The 19,101-nt window shown below is 41.2% G+C and overlaps 1 protein-coding gene across 1 annotated transcript in view; it reads left to right on the forward strand.

Moving 5' to 3' along the window:
• The window catches only part of st6galnac5a (ST6 (alpha-N-acetyl-neuraminyl-2,3-beta-galactosyl-1,3)-N-acetylgalactosaminide alpha-2,6-sialyltransferase 5a), a 97,438-nt gene extending 78,753 nt beyond the window's left edge, over nucleotides 1-18,685 (forward strand). Inside the window, exons 4-5 of the mRNA XM_072440665.1 lie at nucleotides 1,419-1,526; nucleotides 17,802-18,685. Coding sequence (XP_072296766.1) covers nucleotides 1,419-1,526; nucleotides 17,802-18,060 — 367 coding nt within the window. The 3' untranslated portion in view covers nucleotides 18,061-18,685. The remainder of the gene's footprint in view (nucleotides 1-1,418; nucleotides 1,527-17,801) is intronic.
• The last annotated feature ends 416 nt before the right edge of the window (nucleotides 18,686-19,101 follow it).

Consider the following 19,101-nt stretch of genomic DNA (forward strand, 5'->3'; position numbering starts at 1 on the left):
GAATTTAAATGACTTATTATATATTGTTAAAATAGTCACAATGATAATTTTGTAGTGATATTGTGACCTGAAAAATCACTATTATTGAAACATTCTTGATCTCTTTATTCTGACTTTACGGTCATAAGGTTCAATTTAACTTTAGATTTGATGCATTTGAGGACAAAGAACAAAATAAAACATTCAAATATAAATCAATATAATATGGTTTTATGTGTCCATTAAATGTCCTGAGACCGGTTGGACATCTCCTTTGATTAAAACATGCATTTTGCTAAAAATATCACACTTTTCATCCCGGTTTAGCATTTTTCTGGTTTATAATTGTATCACACTTGGAACATAACTGTTACCTAGCAACCTACCTACGCAGCACAAAAAATATTATTATTACCATTGGACAAACACGCCTTTATTTTGTTAGATAAACGTTGGGAAAATGTGTTTCTTGTGTGAAAAAGTCTCTCTAAAGTGACGTCGACAGAATAATAATATAATTCTGTCATTTTCAACACAATGTTCCACTTTTCTTCCCAAACTGCCACGTGAAACTTTAAAACGTTTTATATTTACAACAGATTCACCAACAGAAAGTCAAAATGAGAACATTTGACTGTGGAGTTACATTTAGGGTTTGTGAACTGTAAAGTTTGTTTTCGTGCAAAGAAATGATGCAGTATTAGTCAGAAATAATATATTCTACATTATTTACATCCACAGTTCATAGTTGTTGTAATCAGGGGTGGGAAGTACTCGGATACTTGAGTCATTTTCAAAGTCCTTTTCTTCACTTTTGCTTCTCTTACACTTATAAACCAGAATCTGCCTGATATTTAACGCTGCTGTCTGAGATATGAAATCACAAATCAGATTTGTATTGTTTTCTGAACTCAAAGTAGTAGTTTCTCTATGTACTTTTTTACTCTTACTTGGGCCGGCCACTACTTTGTACTTTTACTTGAGTAACATTATTTTAAAGTAATATTACTCCACCACCTCCGGTTATAATATTATTATTTCCATTTTGTTCAGTTTCATTTTTCTGCCTTTTTCCATCGATCAAAGTCCTTTTATTCATCTAACTTTTTGCGTATTTATTGATTACGCAGTACATGATATTCAAGAGTTCTAATATATTTCCCCGAGACGATCGCCGCGGTGACGGATGGAGTTCCGATCCGGCCGACGCTGCAGATCCGTCGGCGCCGAGGCCAGTTCTGATTAAACCTTTGATTATTTGACAGAGCTCATTTGTGCGAGTCGATGCTCCGCTCGGACGTGTTTTTAATGAGGGAGCGCGCGGGGGGGCGGGGCCGGGGGCGGGGGGAGACGGAGCGGTCGTCGGGGGAAACCATCGACCTCCAGAATCCGGATGAAATCGATGCAAACGTGACGCGCTCTGGCCGTTGTCTCCGCAGGAGGATTTCCAACTCGTGGCTGAGCACCGGCTGGTTCACCATGACCATCGCCCTGGAGCTGTGCGACCGGATCGACGTATACGGCATGGTGGCCCCGGACTTCTGCAGGTGAGAGCGGGGAGGGCGGCGGCCGGGGGGGTGAAAGGTCAAGAGGTAAGGAGAAAGATCAAAACATAAGGAGAAAGAGCAGGTGAAAGGTCAAGAGGTAAGGAGAAAGAGCAGGTGAAAGGTCAAGATGTAAGGAGAAAGACCGGGTGAAAGGTCAAGATGTAAGGAGAAAGAGCAGGTGAAAGGTCAAGATGTAAGGAGAACGACCAGGTGAAAGGTCAAGATGTAAGGAGAAAGAGCAGGTGAAAGGTCAAGATGTAAGGAGAACGACCAGGTGAAAGGTCAAGACGTAAGGAGAAAGAGCAGGTGAAAGGTCAAGATGTAAGAAAAACGACCAGGTGAAAGGTCAAGATGTAAGGAGAAAGACCGGGTGAAAGGTCAAGATGTAAGGAGAAAGACCGGGTGAAAGGTCAAGATGTAAGGAGAAAGACCGGGTGAAAGGTCAAGATGTAAGGAGAAAGATCAAGACGTAAGGAGAACGACCAGGTGAAAGGTCAAGACGTAAGGAGAAAGAGCAGGTGGAAGGTCAAGACGTAAGGAGAAAGAGCAGGTGAAAGGTCAAGATGTAAGGAGAAAGACCGGGTGAAAGGTCAAGATGTAAGGAGAAAGAGCAGGTGAAAGGTCAAGACGTAAGGAGAAAGAGCAGGTGAAAGGTCAAGATGTAAGGAGAACGACCAGGTGAAAGGTCAAGACGTAAGGAGAAAGAGCAGGTGAAAGGTCAAGATGTAAGGAGAAAGAGCAGGTGAAAGGTCAAGACGTAAGGAGAAAGAGCAGGTGAAAGGTCAAGATGTAAGAAAAACGACCAGGTGAAAGGTCAAGATGTAAGGAGAAAGACCGGGTGAAAGGTCAAGATGTAAGGAGAAAGACCGGGTGAAAGGTCAAGATGTAAGGAGAAAGATCAAAACATAAGGAGAAAGAGCAGGTGAAAGGTCAAGACGTAAGGAGAACGACCAGGTGAAAGGTCAAGACGTAAGGAGAAAGAGCAGGTGAAAGGTCAAGATGTAAGGAGAAAGAGCAGGTGAAAGGTCAAGACGTAAGGAGAAAGAGCAGGTGAAAGGTCAAGATGTAAGAAGAACGACCAGGTGAAAGGTCAAGATGTAAGGAGAAAGACCGGGTGAAAGGTCAAGATGTAAGGAGAAAGACCGGGTGAAAGGTCAAGATGTAAGGAGAAAGAACAGGTGAAAGGTCAAGATGTAAGGAGAAAGAGCAGGTGAAAGGTCAAGAGGTAAGGAGAAAGATCAAAACATAAGGAGAAAGAGCAGGTGAAAGGTCAAGATGTAAGGAGAAAGATCAAAACATAAGGAGAAAGAGCAGGTGAAAGGTCAAGAGGTAAGGAGAAAGAGCAGGTGAAAGGTCAAGATGTAAGGAGAAAGAGCAGGTGAAAGGTCAAGATGTAAGAAGAACGACCAGGTGAAAGGTCAAGATGTAAGGAGAAAGACCGGGTGAAAGGTCAAGATGTAAGGAGAAAGAGCAGGTGAAAGGTCAAGACGTAAGGAGAAAGAGCAGGTGAAAGGTCAAGATGTAAGGAGAAAGACCGGGTGAAAGGTCAAGATGTAAGGAGAAAGACCGGGTGAAAGGTCAAGATGTAAGGAGAAAGAACAGGTGAAAGGTCAAGATGTAAGGAGAAAGAGCAGGTGAAAGGTCAAGAGGTAAGGAGAAAGATCAAAACATAAGGAGAAAGAGCAGGTGAAAGGTCAAGATGTAAGGAGAAAGATCAAAACATAAGGAGAAAGAGCAGGTGAAAGGTCAAGAGGTAAGGAGAAAGAGCAGGTGAAAGGTCAAGAGGTAAGGAGAAAGATCAAAACATAAGGAGAAAGAGCAGGTGAAAGGTCAAGAGGTAAGGAGAAAGAGCAGGTGAAAGGTCAAGAAGTAAGGAGAAAGATCAAAACATAAGGAGAAAGAGCAGGTGAAAGGTCAAGACGTAAGGAGAAAGAGCAGGTGAAAGGTCAAGAAGTAAGGAGAAAGATCAAAACATAAGGAGAAAGAGCAGGTGAAAGGTCAAGACGTAAGGAGAACGACCAGGTGAAAGGTCAAGACGTAAGGAGAAAGAGCAGGTGAAAGGTCAAGATGTAAGGAGAAAGAGCAGGTGAAAGGTCAAGACGTAAGGAGAAAGAGCAGGTGAAAGGTCAAGATGTAAGAAGAACGACCAGGTGAAAGGTCAAGATGTAAGGAGAAAGACCGGGTGAAAGGTCAAGATGTAAGGAGAAAGAACAGGTGAAAGGTCAAGATGTAAGGAGAAAGAGCAGGTGAAAGGTCAAGAGGTAAGGAGAAAGATCAAAACATAAGGAGAAAGAGCAGGTGAAAGGTCAAGATGTAAGGAGAAAGATCAAAACATAAGGAGAAAGAGCAGGTGAAAGGTCAAGAGGTAAGGAGAAAGAGCAGGTGAAAGGTCAAGAGGTAAGGAGAAAGATCAAAACATAAGGAGAAAGAGCAGGTGAAAGGTCAAGAGGTAAGGAGAAAGAGCAGGTGAAAGGTCAAGAAGTAAGGAGAAAGATCAAAACATAAGGAGAAAGAGCAGGTGAAAGGTCAAGACGTAAGGAGAAAGAGCAGGTGAAAGGTCAAGAAGTAAGGAGAAAGATCAAAACATAAGGAGAAAGAGCAGGTGAAAGGTCAAGACGTAAGGAGAAAGATCAAAACATAAGGAGAAAGAGCAGGTGAAAGGTCAAGATGTAAGGAGAAAGAGCAGGTGAAAGGTCAAGATTTAAGGAGAAAGAGCAGGTGAAAGGTCAAGACGTAAGGAGAAAGAGCAGGTGAAAGGTCAAGATGTAAGGAGAAAGAACAGGTGAAAGGTCAAGATGTAAGGAGAAAGAGCAGGTGAAAGGTCAAGAGGTAAGGAGAAAGATCAAAACATAAGGAGAAAGAGCAGGTGAAAGGTCAAGATGTAAGGAGAAAGATCAAAACATAAGGAGAAAGAGCAGGTGAAAGGTCAAGATGTAAGGAGAAAGAGCAGGTGAAAGGTCAAGATGTAAGGAGAAAGAGCAGGTGAAAGGTCAAGATGTAAGGAGAAAGAGCAGGTGAAAGGTCAAGATGTAATGAGACAAACAACTGTAAAAATATGAGATCAAGTTTGAGGTCAAAATCTTAAAGTCAATTTGAAACTTCTTCTGTAATTTTACTGAAATAAATGTTAGAAAAAAGGTTGTGTTTTCATATTTATGCGTCAAATGGCCAGAATTGCACATATTTGGAACATTTAAATCTGAAACGTGGAAAGAGACAAGTTTATAATGTTTGAGTTTCATTCATTGTGAGGTAGTGTAGCATTTAGCGGCTAAACTGGCTAAGGAAGAGAAGCTAAAGGTCATGACCGAAAAGTGGATTTTTATTCACACTAAAATGTAAAACTAAAGTAAATAAACCAGGCTTAAAATGAGGTTCAAACAGAGGATTTGTGCCGGATCCGCACCAGAGTGTGAAGTGTCACAAACACAACTTTTGGCTTTAGTGGAATCAAGTAAATGATAAAATGTGCTTTGGTACAGATCTAATCTCGTCTAATCTCAAATATCTCACCTCAACTTTAAGAAGATTTCAGCCTAATTCCATCATCAAAAACACCAGAACTTTGCCTCGTTCTCACGTTTCACTCATTTTCCTCATGTTTTTAAGTCACAATTATGTATGACGCGTCCATCTAATTAAACTAATATCATTGTTTTTAAATATGCTTTAACTTTTTAGTGAGACAACAACAACAACAACAACAACAACAACACAAAAAACAAAACAAGAACAAAAGGCAGAACAAAAAAAAAATAATTAAAAAAATAAAATAATAATTAAAAAAATAGAAAAATTAAAAGTTAGTTATGTATTACGTGTGCATCTAATTAAACAATTGTATTTATTTAAATATACTTATGCTTTTTAGTGAGACAAACAAACAATAACAACATGTAGGGCAAATGTAGGACATAAACACACACATCATGTAGGACATAAACACACACATCATGTAGGACATAAACACACACATGTAGGACATAAACACACACATGTAGGACATAAACAAACACATGTAGGACATAAACACACACATTTAGGACATAAACACACACATGTAGGACATAAACACACATGTAGGACATAAACACACACATGTAGGACATAAACACACACATGTAGGACACAAGCACACACATGTAGGACACAAACACACACATGTAGGACATAAACATACACATGTAGGACATAAACAAACACATGTAGGACATAAACACACACATTTAGGACATAAACACACACATGTAGGACATAAACACACACATGTAGGACATAAACACACACATGTAGGACATAAACACACACATGTAGGACATAAACATACACATGTAGGACATAAACAAACACATGTAGGACATAAACACACACATTTAGGACATAAACACACACATGTAGGACATAAACAAACACATGTAGGACATAAACACACACATTTAGGACATAAACACACACATGTAGGACATAAACACACATGTAGGACATAAACACACACATGTAGGACATAAACACACACATGTAGGACACAAGCACACACATGTAGGACACAAACACACACATGTAGGACATAAACATACACATGTAGGACACAAACACACACCTGTAGGACATAAACACACACATGTAGGACACAAACACACACATGTAGGACACAAACACACACATGTAGGACATAAACACACACATGTAGGACATAAACACACATGTAGGACATAAACACACATGTAGGACATAAACACACACATGTAGGACATAAACAAACACATGTAGGACATAAACACACACATGTAGGACATAAACACACACATGTAGGACATAAACACACACATGTAGGACATAAACAAACACATGTAGGACATAAACACACGTAGGACACAAACACACACATGTAGGACATAAACAAACACATGTATGACATAAACACACATGTAGGACATAAACACACATGTAAGACATAAACACACACATGTAGGACACAAACACACACATGTAGGACATAAACACACACATGTAGGACACAAGCACACACATGTAGGACACAAACACACACATGTAGGACACAAACACACACATGTAGGACATAAACATACACATGTAGGACACAAACACACACCTGTAGGACACAAACACACACATGTAGGACACAAACACACACATGTAGGACATAAACACACACCTGTAGGACACAAACACACACATGTAGGAAACAAACACACACATCATGTAGGACATAAACACACACATGTAAGACATAAACACACACATGTAGGATACAAACACACACATGTAGGACACACACATGTAGGACATAAACACACACATGTAGGACACAAACACACACCTGTAGGACACAAACACACACCTGTAGGACACAAACACACACATGTGGGACACAAACACACACATGTAGGACATAAACACACATGTAGGACACAAAAACACACATGTAGGACACAAACACACACCTGTAGGACACAAACACACACATGTAGGACATAAACACACAACTGTAGGACACAAACACACATGTAGGACATAAACACACACATGTAGGACATAAACACACATGTAGGACATAAACACACACATGTAGGACATAAACAAACACATGTAGGACATAAACACACACATGTAGGACATAAACACACATGTAGGACATAAACACACACATGTAGGACATAAACACACACATGTAGGACATAAACAAACACATGTAGGACATAAACACACGTAGGACACAAACACACACATGTAGGACATAAATAAACACATGTATGACATAAACACACATGTAGGACATAAACACACATGTAAGACATAAACACACACATGTAGGACACAAACACACACATGTAGGACATAAACACACACATGTAGGACACAAACACACACATGTAGGACATAAACATACACATGTAGGACACAAACACACACCTGTAGGACACAAACACACACATGTAGGACACAAACACACACATGTAGGACATAAACACACACCTGTAGGACACAAACACACACATGTAGGAAACAAACACACACATCATGTAGGACATAAACACACACATGTAAGACATAAACACACACATGTAGGACACAAACACACACATGTAGGACACAAACACACACATGTAGGACATAAACATACACATGTAGGACACAAACACACACCTGTAGGACACAAACACACACATGTAGGACACAAACACACACATGTAGGACATAAACACACACCTGTAGGACACAAACACACACATGTAGGAAACAAACACACACATCATGTAGGACATAAACACACACATGTAAGACATAAACACACACATGTAGGACACAAACACACACATGTAGGACACACACATGTAGGACACAAACACACACCTGTAGGACACAAACACACACCTGTAGGACACAAACACACACATGTAGGACATAAACACACACATGTAGGACACAAACACACACATGTAGGACACAAACACACACCTGTAGGACACAAACACACACATGTAGGACATAAACACACAACTGTAGGACACAAACACACACATATAGGACACAAACACACACATCATGTAGGACATAAACACACACATGTAAGACATAAACACACACATGTAGGACACAAACACACACATGTAGGACATAAACACACACATGTAGGACATAAACACACACATGTAGGACACAAACACACACATGTAGGACACAAACACACACCTGTAGGACACAAACACACACATGTAGGACATAAACACACAACTGTAGGACATAAACACACACATGTAGGACACAAACACACACCTGTAGGACACAAACACACACATGTAGGACATAAACACACACATGTAGGACACAAACACACACATGTAGGACACAAACACACACATGTAGGACATAAACACACAACTGTAGGACATAAACACACACATGTAGGACACAAACACACACCTGTAGGACACAAACACACACATGTAGGACATAAATACTCACATGTAGGACACAAACACACACCTGTAGGACACAAACACACACATGTAGGACATAAACACACAACTGTAGGACATAAACACACACCTGTAGGACACAAACACACACATGTAGGACATAAACACACACATGTAGGACACAAACACACACATGTAGGACACAAACACACACATGTAGGACATAAACACACAACTGTAGGACATAAACACACACATGTAGGACACAAACACACACCTGTAGGACACAAACACACACATATAGGACATAAACACTCACATGTAGGACACAAACACACACATGTAGGACACAAACACACACATGTAGGACACAAACACACACATCATGTAGGACACAAACACACACATGTAGGACACAAACACACACATGTAGGACACAAACACACACCTGTAGGACATAAACACACACATGTAGGACATAAACACACACATGTAGGACACAAACACACACATGTAGGACACAAACACACACATGTAGGACACAAACACACACATGTAGGACATAAACACACACATGTAGGACACAAACACACACATGTAGGACACAAACACACACCTGTAGGACATAAACACACACATGTAGGACATAAACACACACATGTAGGACACAAACACACACATGTAGGACACAAACACACACATGTAGGACACAAACACACACATGTAGGACATAAACACACACATGTAGGACACAAACACACACATGTAGGACACAAACACACACATGTAATGCACAATACTGAATGAGCTCATGTGAAGCTCCAGAGACAAAGGTCGTGACCTCAGAGCCTCATGTTCACGTAGAGGTTGTTTAGAGCGTTATGTTCTCATGTGGATCTCGGGCTGTAAAAGGTTCAAACGCCGGCTCTGAACCGCACGTCCTGTTCCAGGTCTGAACGTGTGAAATGTCCCGTGGTTTAGAAACACGCAAATGTATTTTCAAAGAGTCGATTTATGTTTGATACAAATTTAACGTGTAAATGAGAGTAAACGATGGCTTTAGCGCCCTGTTTACAAGCACCGTTTTGAGTGGACAGTTTGTGTGTATTTTATCACATATTTTTTCAGGTTTTCCGGAATATAAGTCGTAAAAGTTGCAAAAATGCATAAAAAACATATATAAGTTGCACTGGAGTATGAAATGCGGTGTGAAAATAACAAATAATATCAGATATAAGTCGCTCCGGAGTATAAGTATATATATATAAGTATAAGTCGGCCAAAACTATGAAAAAAGGTGCAACTTATTGTCCGGAAAATACGGTACTTGGCATTTTACTTTGTATTGGATTCTGCTTAATTGAATTGTAAAGTGAAACATTGATCTAAAACGGCTCAATAATGCAGCGCTGAGAAACATTTCACTGTAAAACGCTGTGATCGTCGTTTACATGAGTCTTCATTTGTCAAATAATCACAATTAAGTAAAAGGGATGTGGGCGGGGACAGGGGGTAGGTGACAACAGGAATTTTCAGAGCGCTCAAGCCTCAGCTGTAGAGTAATATATGTATGAATCAAACCAAATACATACTAATGATGAAGAAACACTGGTTTAAAGATCATTAACGTTGCTTTTTGAGTGAAATGTTTGGTTTTTCTTTGACTGTTTTTGTGTTTAACAAACTTGAATCGACCCAAATGTTTGTCCAGACCTTGAGCTCGTTTGAGTTTAAATTAAAACACACTCCGCTTCACAGACGCCCGATCCGTTCATCTCAGGGATGTCGAAACGTCCACGGATAAACAGTGCATTTGTGTGGCGTAACCATGGCGATACATCCTCATCCCGACGAGCCAAACCTTTTCACCTGCCGGAAAATAGAAGCCTTAAAGTGCAAAATGCAAAGAGAAATACGTCATAAGTGCCGTATTCTTTAGAGCTAGAAATGTACCAAGGAAAAAATGTATTGTACATTTACGGGCCTCGTGTACCACAGTTTGAGAACCACTGCTCTAAATTGTTAAGTGAGAATTGAAAATTGACACAATAGTTTTTCTGCCTTTTCAGCATATTAATCATGTTTAGTACATGTTTGGTACATGTTTGGTACATGTTTAGTACATGTTTAGTATATGTTTAGTACATGTTTAGTATATGTTTAGTGTTTAGTACATGTTTAGTACATGTTTGGTACATGTTTAGTACATGTTTAGTACATGTTTAGGATATGTTTAGTACATGTTTAGTATATGTTTAGTACATGTTAATACATGTTTAGTACATGTTTAGTACATGTTTAGTATATGTTTAGTACATGTTTAGTATATGTTTAGTGTTTAGTACATGTTTAGTACATGTTTGGTACATGTTTAGTACATGTTTAGTACATGTTTAGTATATGTTTAGTACATGTTTAGTATATGTTTAGTACATGTTAATACATGTTTAGTACATGTTTAGTACATGTTTAGTATATGTTTAGTGTTTAGTACATGTTTAGTACATGTTTAGTACATGTTTAGTACATGTTTGGTACATGTTTAGTAGATGTTTGGTAGATGTTTGGTATATGTTTAGTGTTTAGTACATGTTTAGTACATGTTTAGTACATGTTTGGTACATGTTTGGTACATGTTTGGTACATGTTTAGTACATGTTTAGTACATGTTAAGTAGATGTTTATTATATGTTTAGTGTTTAGTACATGTTTAGTACATGTTAATACATGTTTAGTACATGTTTAGTACATGTTTAGTGTTTAGTACATGTTTAGTACATGTTTAGTACATGTTTGGTACATGTTTGGTACATGTTTGGTACATGTTTGGTACATGTTTAGTACATGTTTAGTACATGTTTGGTACATGTTTGGTACATGTTTAGTACATGTTTAGTACATGTTTGGTACATGTTTGGTACATGTTTGGTACATGTTTGGTACATGTTTGGTACATGTTTAGTACATGTTTAGTACATGTTTGGTACATGTTTGGTACATGTTTGGTACATGTTTAGTACATGTTTAGTACATGTTTGGTACATGTTTGGTACATGTTTGGTACATGTTTAGTACATGTTTAGTACATGTTTGGTACATGTTTGGTACATGTTTGGTACATGTTTGGTACATGTTTGGTACATGTTTGGTACATGTTTAGTACATGTTTGGTACATGTTTGGTACATGTTTAGTACATGTTTAGTACATGTTTGGTACATGTTTAGTACATGTTTAGTACATGTTTAGTAGATGTTTGGTACGTGTTTAGTACGTGTTTAGTACGTGTTTAGTATATGCGGAATTTCTGTCCAAACACTCATTATATCAGACTTTAAGGCCACGTACGTCGGCTGTAGAGCTCCAGCGATGGAGAGGACTGATGGATACTTGGAGTGTACTTTAGGCTACAGAGAAAAAGACGGGTCGGATCTAGAGCAGGACATGTATGCAGGAGGAACGTTTTATTCTATTTTATTTGAGCTACTTTTTCCTTTTTGATTTCTCCTTTTATTCTGTTTTCAAATGATCTTATTTCCATTTAGAGCTGTCAAAAACTCAGTACTAAGATACTAATAGATACTAAAACGAGTACAAAAGTAAATAATAGTACAAAATAAATCACACAAACAAAAACTCTGAGCTTTCCTGAACAGACTTTAAAATGTTGCGAATCTACATCAGAACTTGTATAAGACAAAGTGGAAATATTACAGAAAATATTAGAAATGTTTTTTAAAAAGTGTGTTTTTTTAAATATAAAACAGACATTGAACACTGAGCCTTTTCCTTACTGTCATGATTAAGTTTTAAAGAATTGTATCGAAATTACCGTATCTTCCGGACTATAACTCGCACCGGAGAATAAGTCGCACCAGAGTATAACTCGCACCGGAGTATAAGTCGCACCGGAGAATAACTCGCACCGGAGTATAAGTCGCTCCGGAGTATAAGTCGCACCAGAGTATAAGTCGCACCAGAGTATAAGTCGCACCAGAGTATAAGTCGCACTGGAGTATAAGTCGCATTTTTGGGGGGAAATGTATTTGATAATTTCCAAGAACAGACATTTCATCTCGTGCAGATTCCTCTTCTGCATCGCTTAGAGCAGGGGTGTCCAAACTTTTTTCACTGAGGGCCGCATTTTGAAACTTATATGGAGCAAAGGGCCACAAACAACCTGACAATGTCAATTTGAAAAGTGATTCATTTGAAGTTTTACATTTGACATAGTTTTGATGAGCCTCCACACCTTTCATAAGACTTGGAACATTATTATTAGGTTGGTATAACATCAAAATACTTGAACTTTTCCAATTTTACAGTAAAAGTACTTTTATTTGTTGTATGGGACAACTTAGCAGGAAGCCAGAGGGCCAACAAAAATTGGTCTAAGGGCCGCATTTGGCCCCGGGCCGTAGTTTGGACATGCCTGGCTTAGAGCCTAGAGCGCCATCTTGAGGTTGTCAGTGTGAAAATAACAAGTCGCTCTGGAGTATAAGTCGCCAAAACAATGAAAAAAGTGTGACGTATAGTCAAATAGGACTTAGGGAAATACTGTTAATGTGACATAGAATAAAATAGCACTTACCGTTTAGTCATAAGTGAATATTCTTAATTACGACGTTTAAGAAGACAATCATAAACGCACACGACGCCATCACTTTAACCTACCGCCATTCATGTTGTTTGCCGTGGGCGTCTCGGCTGTTTACTCTCTGCGAAAAGTCAAACGGTGCAAATGTAGAAAGTCTCAGAGGACGTTTGGACCGCCGCGCCTCATTAGCAACTTTAATACAGCGAGCGTGATTCAGCTGCCATCGCTTTTATCGGACGAATCCGATCAGACGCGGAGATGAAAAGAACAAACCGTGAAGCCGTCTCTCCGTCTCTCGCTTTCACAGGATTTATGTTTTATTTTTGGCGCCGGGCACAAATCCAACCTGAGCCGTAATGAAAAGAGCGTCTTTGTTTGTCCGTAGCCGAAGCAGATGTCTGTGCGTCGTGATCAGAGGAAGCGACGAAATCACATTCACTGCCAATTATCAAACATCGACCCCGATACGCCGACGTTGTGATGTTTCCCCCCCCCCCGTCGTTAGCGTCATTAGCGTTAGCTTTGATTGATTCGCGCCCGAGTAATTCTTTATCGTCCTGCGAGGGAGGCTCGAGCGCTCAAATGTTCAATACTATAAGGATAAAAACAGTATTACAGTATTTCTAAGTCGTCATAAATAGTCAGTATAAAAGTTAGTCAGTATAGAACATATTTACGCTTCCGCACTAAACAACAGACATCGTATAAACAGTTGAGAACAGAACTGAAAAAGCAAACGCAGACGCACAGCTGCCCGATCAGCCACGATGACCATGCGCGCTGACGACCGTTCACAAAAGGCCGTGATCGACAGGCGAATGAACCACACACACACATGGTCCAAACATGGCGGTTCACAAGCAAGGACCACGCCACAACAACGGAATATGAAAGAACGTTTGTTGATAATATTGATGATGGATGGATGATGGATGGATGGATGATGGATGGATGGATGGATGGATGGATGATGGTTCGATGATGAATGGATGATGTATAGATGATGGATGGATGGATGATGTATAGATGATGGATGGATGGATGATGTATAGATGGATGATGGATAGATGATGGTTCAATGATGGTCCGATGATGGATGATGGATGGATGATGGATGGATGATGGATGATGGATGGATGGATGGATGATGGATGGATGATGGATGGATGATGGATGATGGATGATGGATGGATAGATGATGGTTCAATGATGGTCCGATGATGGATGATGGATGGATGATGGATGATGGATGATGGATGGATGATGGATGGATGGATGGATGGATGATGGATGGATGGATGATGGATGGATGATGGATGATGGATGGATAGATGATGGTTCAATGATGGTCCGATGATGGATGATGGATGGATGATGGATGATGGATGGATGATGGATGATGGATGATGGCTGGATAGATGATGGTTCAATGATGGTCCGATGATGGATGGATGATGGATGGATGATGGATGATGGATGATGGATGATGGATGGATAGATGATGGTTCAATGATGGTCCGATGATGGATGATGGATGGATGATGGATGGATGATGGATGATGGATGGATAGATGATGGTTCAATGATGGTCCGATGATGGATGATGGATGGATGATGGATGGATGATGGATGATGGATGGATGGATGGATGGATGGATGGATGATGGATGGATGATGGATGGATGATGGATGGATGATGGATGATGGATGGATAGATGATGGTTCAATGATGGTCCGATGATGGATGATGGATGGATGATGGATGGATGATGGATGATGGATGGATGATGGATGGATGGATGGATGATGGATGATGGATGGATGATGGATGATGGATGATGGATGGATAGATGATGGTTCAATGATGGTCCGATGATGGATGATGGATGATGGATGGATGATGGATGGATGATGGATGGATAGATGATGGTTCAATGATGGTCCGATGATGGATGATGGATGGATGATGGATGGATGATGGATGATGGATGGATGATGGATGGATGATGGATGGATGATGGATGGATGATGGATGGATGATGGATGGATGATGGATGATGGATGATGGATGGATAGATGATGGTTCAATGATGGTCCGATGATGGATGATGGATGGATGATGGATGGATGATGGATGGATGATGGATGGATGATGCATGGATGATAGTTGGCTGGGTAGAGACTCTTAGAGGTGTGGTTAAAGAGCGGATGCGTGGTCCAGCTCCTGAACCTCAGTTGACGATTAACATCTCCAACTACACTTTTCACTTTTTAAAGGATAAAAGAAAAACACGGAGGATTGAGAAACTGCGCGCTAAACTTTGCACACGGGAGCTAAATGAAGTGATACGTTTTGTCCTGAATGTTTCGCGACATTCGAGAGGAGACGACACGAGACACAAATGACCGGCCTTTTCAATGTTCCGACTCCAGCTTCTTCTGCATTTGAACTGAACGTAGAGGGCACCGGCTGTTCAGGCAAGACTCTGCACATTATTTGGTGTTTTTAAAGGGTCAAGGGTCAAAAGCGGCGGACATGTATGTTTGTACGACGCGTACTATTGGACTGAATAAGGACTTTGTATTTGAAACGGATAAATCTGAATATATCTGGCGCCGTTCTTTGCATTTTCTTGCTGTGACATTTCAGACGTCTCTCTGCAGTCGCATGTACTCTGAAAACAAGCAGGAAGTGGAAAAAGAACACTCAGACTCGAACGCCCTTTGACAAACGCGCCTGTTCCCGAATAACACGTCAAACGCATTAACGCGTCGCTCAGCGCTCTTTGCCGCCGCGTTCGCCAAAACTTCGAGCCACGTCCGCGAAAGTCCTCTTTGTTTCAGCGCCGACGAAAACGCTTTTCATTTTGACCCGGCGTGGCATTTTCACGTTATTAAAAAGCGTGATTGCAAATGCCGCTCCGGATGATGAATAAACACAGACTCTTTTCTCCTTCACATGAAAAATGGCTCCGCGCGATAATATTAAGCACGAGCGCAATCGTTCTTTCGTCTTGTGCTTTTCTTGTTTTTGAGGAGCTTGGATTTTAATGTGATGAAAGAAGCAAAAAGTACAAATGGACTTGGAGTAGTTTCCAGAGTGGAACTTGGGTTAGGGTTAGGCTAACCCTAACCCTAAAACGGACAATCACAACCGCCTTTTATCGATCACGTCGTTGTTGCTCTTTTGGGTTTATCACAAATTAGGATCTGGCAACACAAAGTGAAAGCTTCAGTCTGAGGTAAATATACTGTAAATACAACCGGTTTGTGATGAAGGGCCTTTCACCACAACCATTCACTTCAAACTTAGCCACAGCTGCCCCGGGACGGACCGACAGAACTGCAATTCTGCTCCCTCGGCTCCTCCCACCAACGCTCACTCACTCGCCATGTTTACACAAGGTGTGGGTGACGTGTAGGCGACGTGTGGGTGACATGTGTGGGCGACGTGTGGGCGACGTGTGGGTGACGTGTGGGTGAGGTGTGGGTGAGGTGTGGGTGACATGTGTGGGCGACGTGTGGGTGAGGTGTGGGTGAGGTGTGGGTGAGGTGTGGGTGAGGTGTGGGTGAGGTGTGGGCGACGTGTGGGTGACGTGTGGGCGACGTGTGGGTTAGGTGTGGGTGACATGTGTGGGCGACGTGTGGGTGAGGTGTGGGTGAGGTGTGGGCGACGTGTGGGTGAGGTGTGGGTGAGGTGTGGGCGACGTGTGGGCGACGTGTGGGTGAGCTGTGGGCGACGTGTGGGCGACGTGTGGGCGACGTGTGGGTGAGGTGTGGGTGAGGTGTGGGTGACGTGTGGGCGACGTGTGGGCGACGTGTGGGCGACGTGTGGGCGACGTGTGGGCGACGTGTGGGTGAGGTGTGGGCGACGTGTGGGCGACGTGTGGCCGACGTGTGGGTGAGGTGTGGGTGAGGTGTGGGTGACATGTGGGCGACGTGTGGACGACGTGTGGGCAAAGGACACGACTACACGTTGCACTAAAGCCTTGTTTCGCCTCGTTTCGTTTGGACCTTGAATAACGTTAAATTGTCGGCAGTAAAATCAATATTAGATTTCAACATGTTCAGAAATCTTCTTATCGTCAAACAGAAGAGTCAGTTTGTTTGATCGAGAATGGATTTGAAAGCGTTTGCCAGCGACAGACGGGCAGACGACGGGCAGACGGACACACATTTCGCTTTGTTTGTGTTTTTATTGACCGTTGAACGTGCCCTTGAGTCTCTTTGCTTTGGCATCTCATAAATCATCGTTGAACTTTTAAAAATGCCTATTGATTGAAAACCACACATTATTCTTGCAGATGTTTATTTATTTATTAACCTTCATTTTGCCGGGAAAGAACCCACTGAGATCGAGTGTTTTTATGAGGCTCAGAACCAAAGGAACTCGTTAACAGGATTAATTAAACAAGCGCGAATGAAGTTAATTGCAGCTCAAGGCACGTTTTTGATAAGGAAAGAGTGTTGTAAATAAAATAAAATAAACAAAATAAATAAAATAAATAAAATAAATAAAATAAATAAAATAAATAAAATAAATAAAATAAATAAAATAAATAAAATAAATAAAATAAATAAAATAAATAAAATAAAGAAAATAAAGAAAATAAAGAAAATAAATAAAATAAATAAATAATTAATTAAATTAATAAAATTGCAGTCAGTTGTGGCCCTGTCAGCTGTATCATGTCACACTGTTCATTAACACATCTTTCCTGGTCTCTCGCTGCCGCAGGGAGCCGGAGCACCAGTCCGTGCCGTACCACTACTACGAGCCGCGCGGTCCGGACGAATGCGCCATGTACATCTCCCACGAGCGCGGTCGCCGTGGCAGCCATCACCGCTTCATCACCGAGAAACGAGTCTTCGCCAAGTGGGCACGGACGTTTGACATCCACTTCTACCAACCGGACTGGAGCCCCCCACCTCTGCCGGCCAATCAGACGGCGGAAGGGGCGGGAACGAGCGCACCTATTGGGCCGGACAAAACGTGATGGCGACGACGACGGGACAAACACAGGGCTCTGATTTTTTGTAATTGGGTTGAAACAGTCGAAGATTCTAAATGAGAGATGAGGAAGAGTAGGAAAAATGCATGCTGGGTAATCTCTTTGCCCGTGTGCGTGTTGTTTTTAAAGACTAATGTTTACAAGCCAATAAGAAGGCGAAGGAGGTGGGACTAAGGCACTTATTGGTTGGTAAGCTCGAGATGAAGACAACTAAAATACACTGGGCCCTTTGCAAACGTGGAGCACAGTATAAAGCTTTAAAATAAGCTCCAAGCCGAAGCAGATGTTTACCGGCCAATCAGACAGCAGAGAGGGCGGGACTAGTGCACCGATTGGGCCGTAAACTCACGCCGGAGAAAACAGCAGAAAATATAAGTGGTTTGGAGTAGAATGGGACAGTTAAAAGCTTTATGAAGGTCGTGGACGGTCAAGGACGTGTGACCAAAATGCATGCTAGCGAATTGCTAATGGGGATCCAAATAAACAACCAAACAGTCTCCACGGAGACGAGCAGGGGGCAGACCCTCCACCTGAAAAGTTACGGCATGAAAAGTAATCCAGGCATGTGTGCGTTTGGTGGGTTTGAAGATACCAGTTAATGTGAGTTAGTTATTATTATGGTTAAGAGTTGGAAATGAGGCAAACAAGACCACTAAATGCATGCTGGGTAATCTCTGAAGACTGTGGAAGCCTGTTTACCAGAGGATTGAGGCTTCATCTCATCATACAAATGTTGAATAAAGGATTAGTAGATGTATTCTCTGGGCTTTAATGGACAGTTAGTCTTAGACTTGATCATTAAAATTGTGTCAATTCAATATTTTGAATTGGTGTGAAAATGATACAGTCCCTTTAATAACAATAGAATAGAGTTGGAGAATGAATTATGAAACGTGAGAAAGCAATGGAGTTTAAAACTGCACTAGTAACTTTGACTATGTAACATGAGGAATGTTCCACAGCAGTGTTTCCCAACAGGGGGGGCGGGGCCCCAAGGGGGTAAGACTGCAGGGGGCCCCCAGAGCT

Source organism: Eucyclogobius newberryi, unplaced genomic scaffold, assembly GCF_026437365.1.
Source record: "Eucyclogobius newberryi isolate DKJ021-1_F unplaced genomic scaffold, fEucNew1.0.hap1 SCAF_12, whole genome shotgun sequence".
Classification (NCBI taxonomy): domain Eukaryota; kingdom Metazoa; phylum Chordata; class Actinopteri; order Gobiiformes; family Gobiidae; genus Eucyclogobius; species Eucyclogobius newberryi.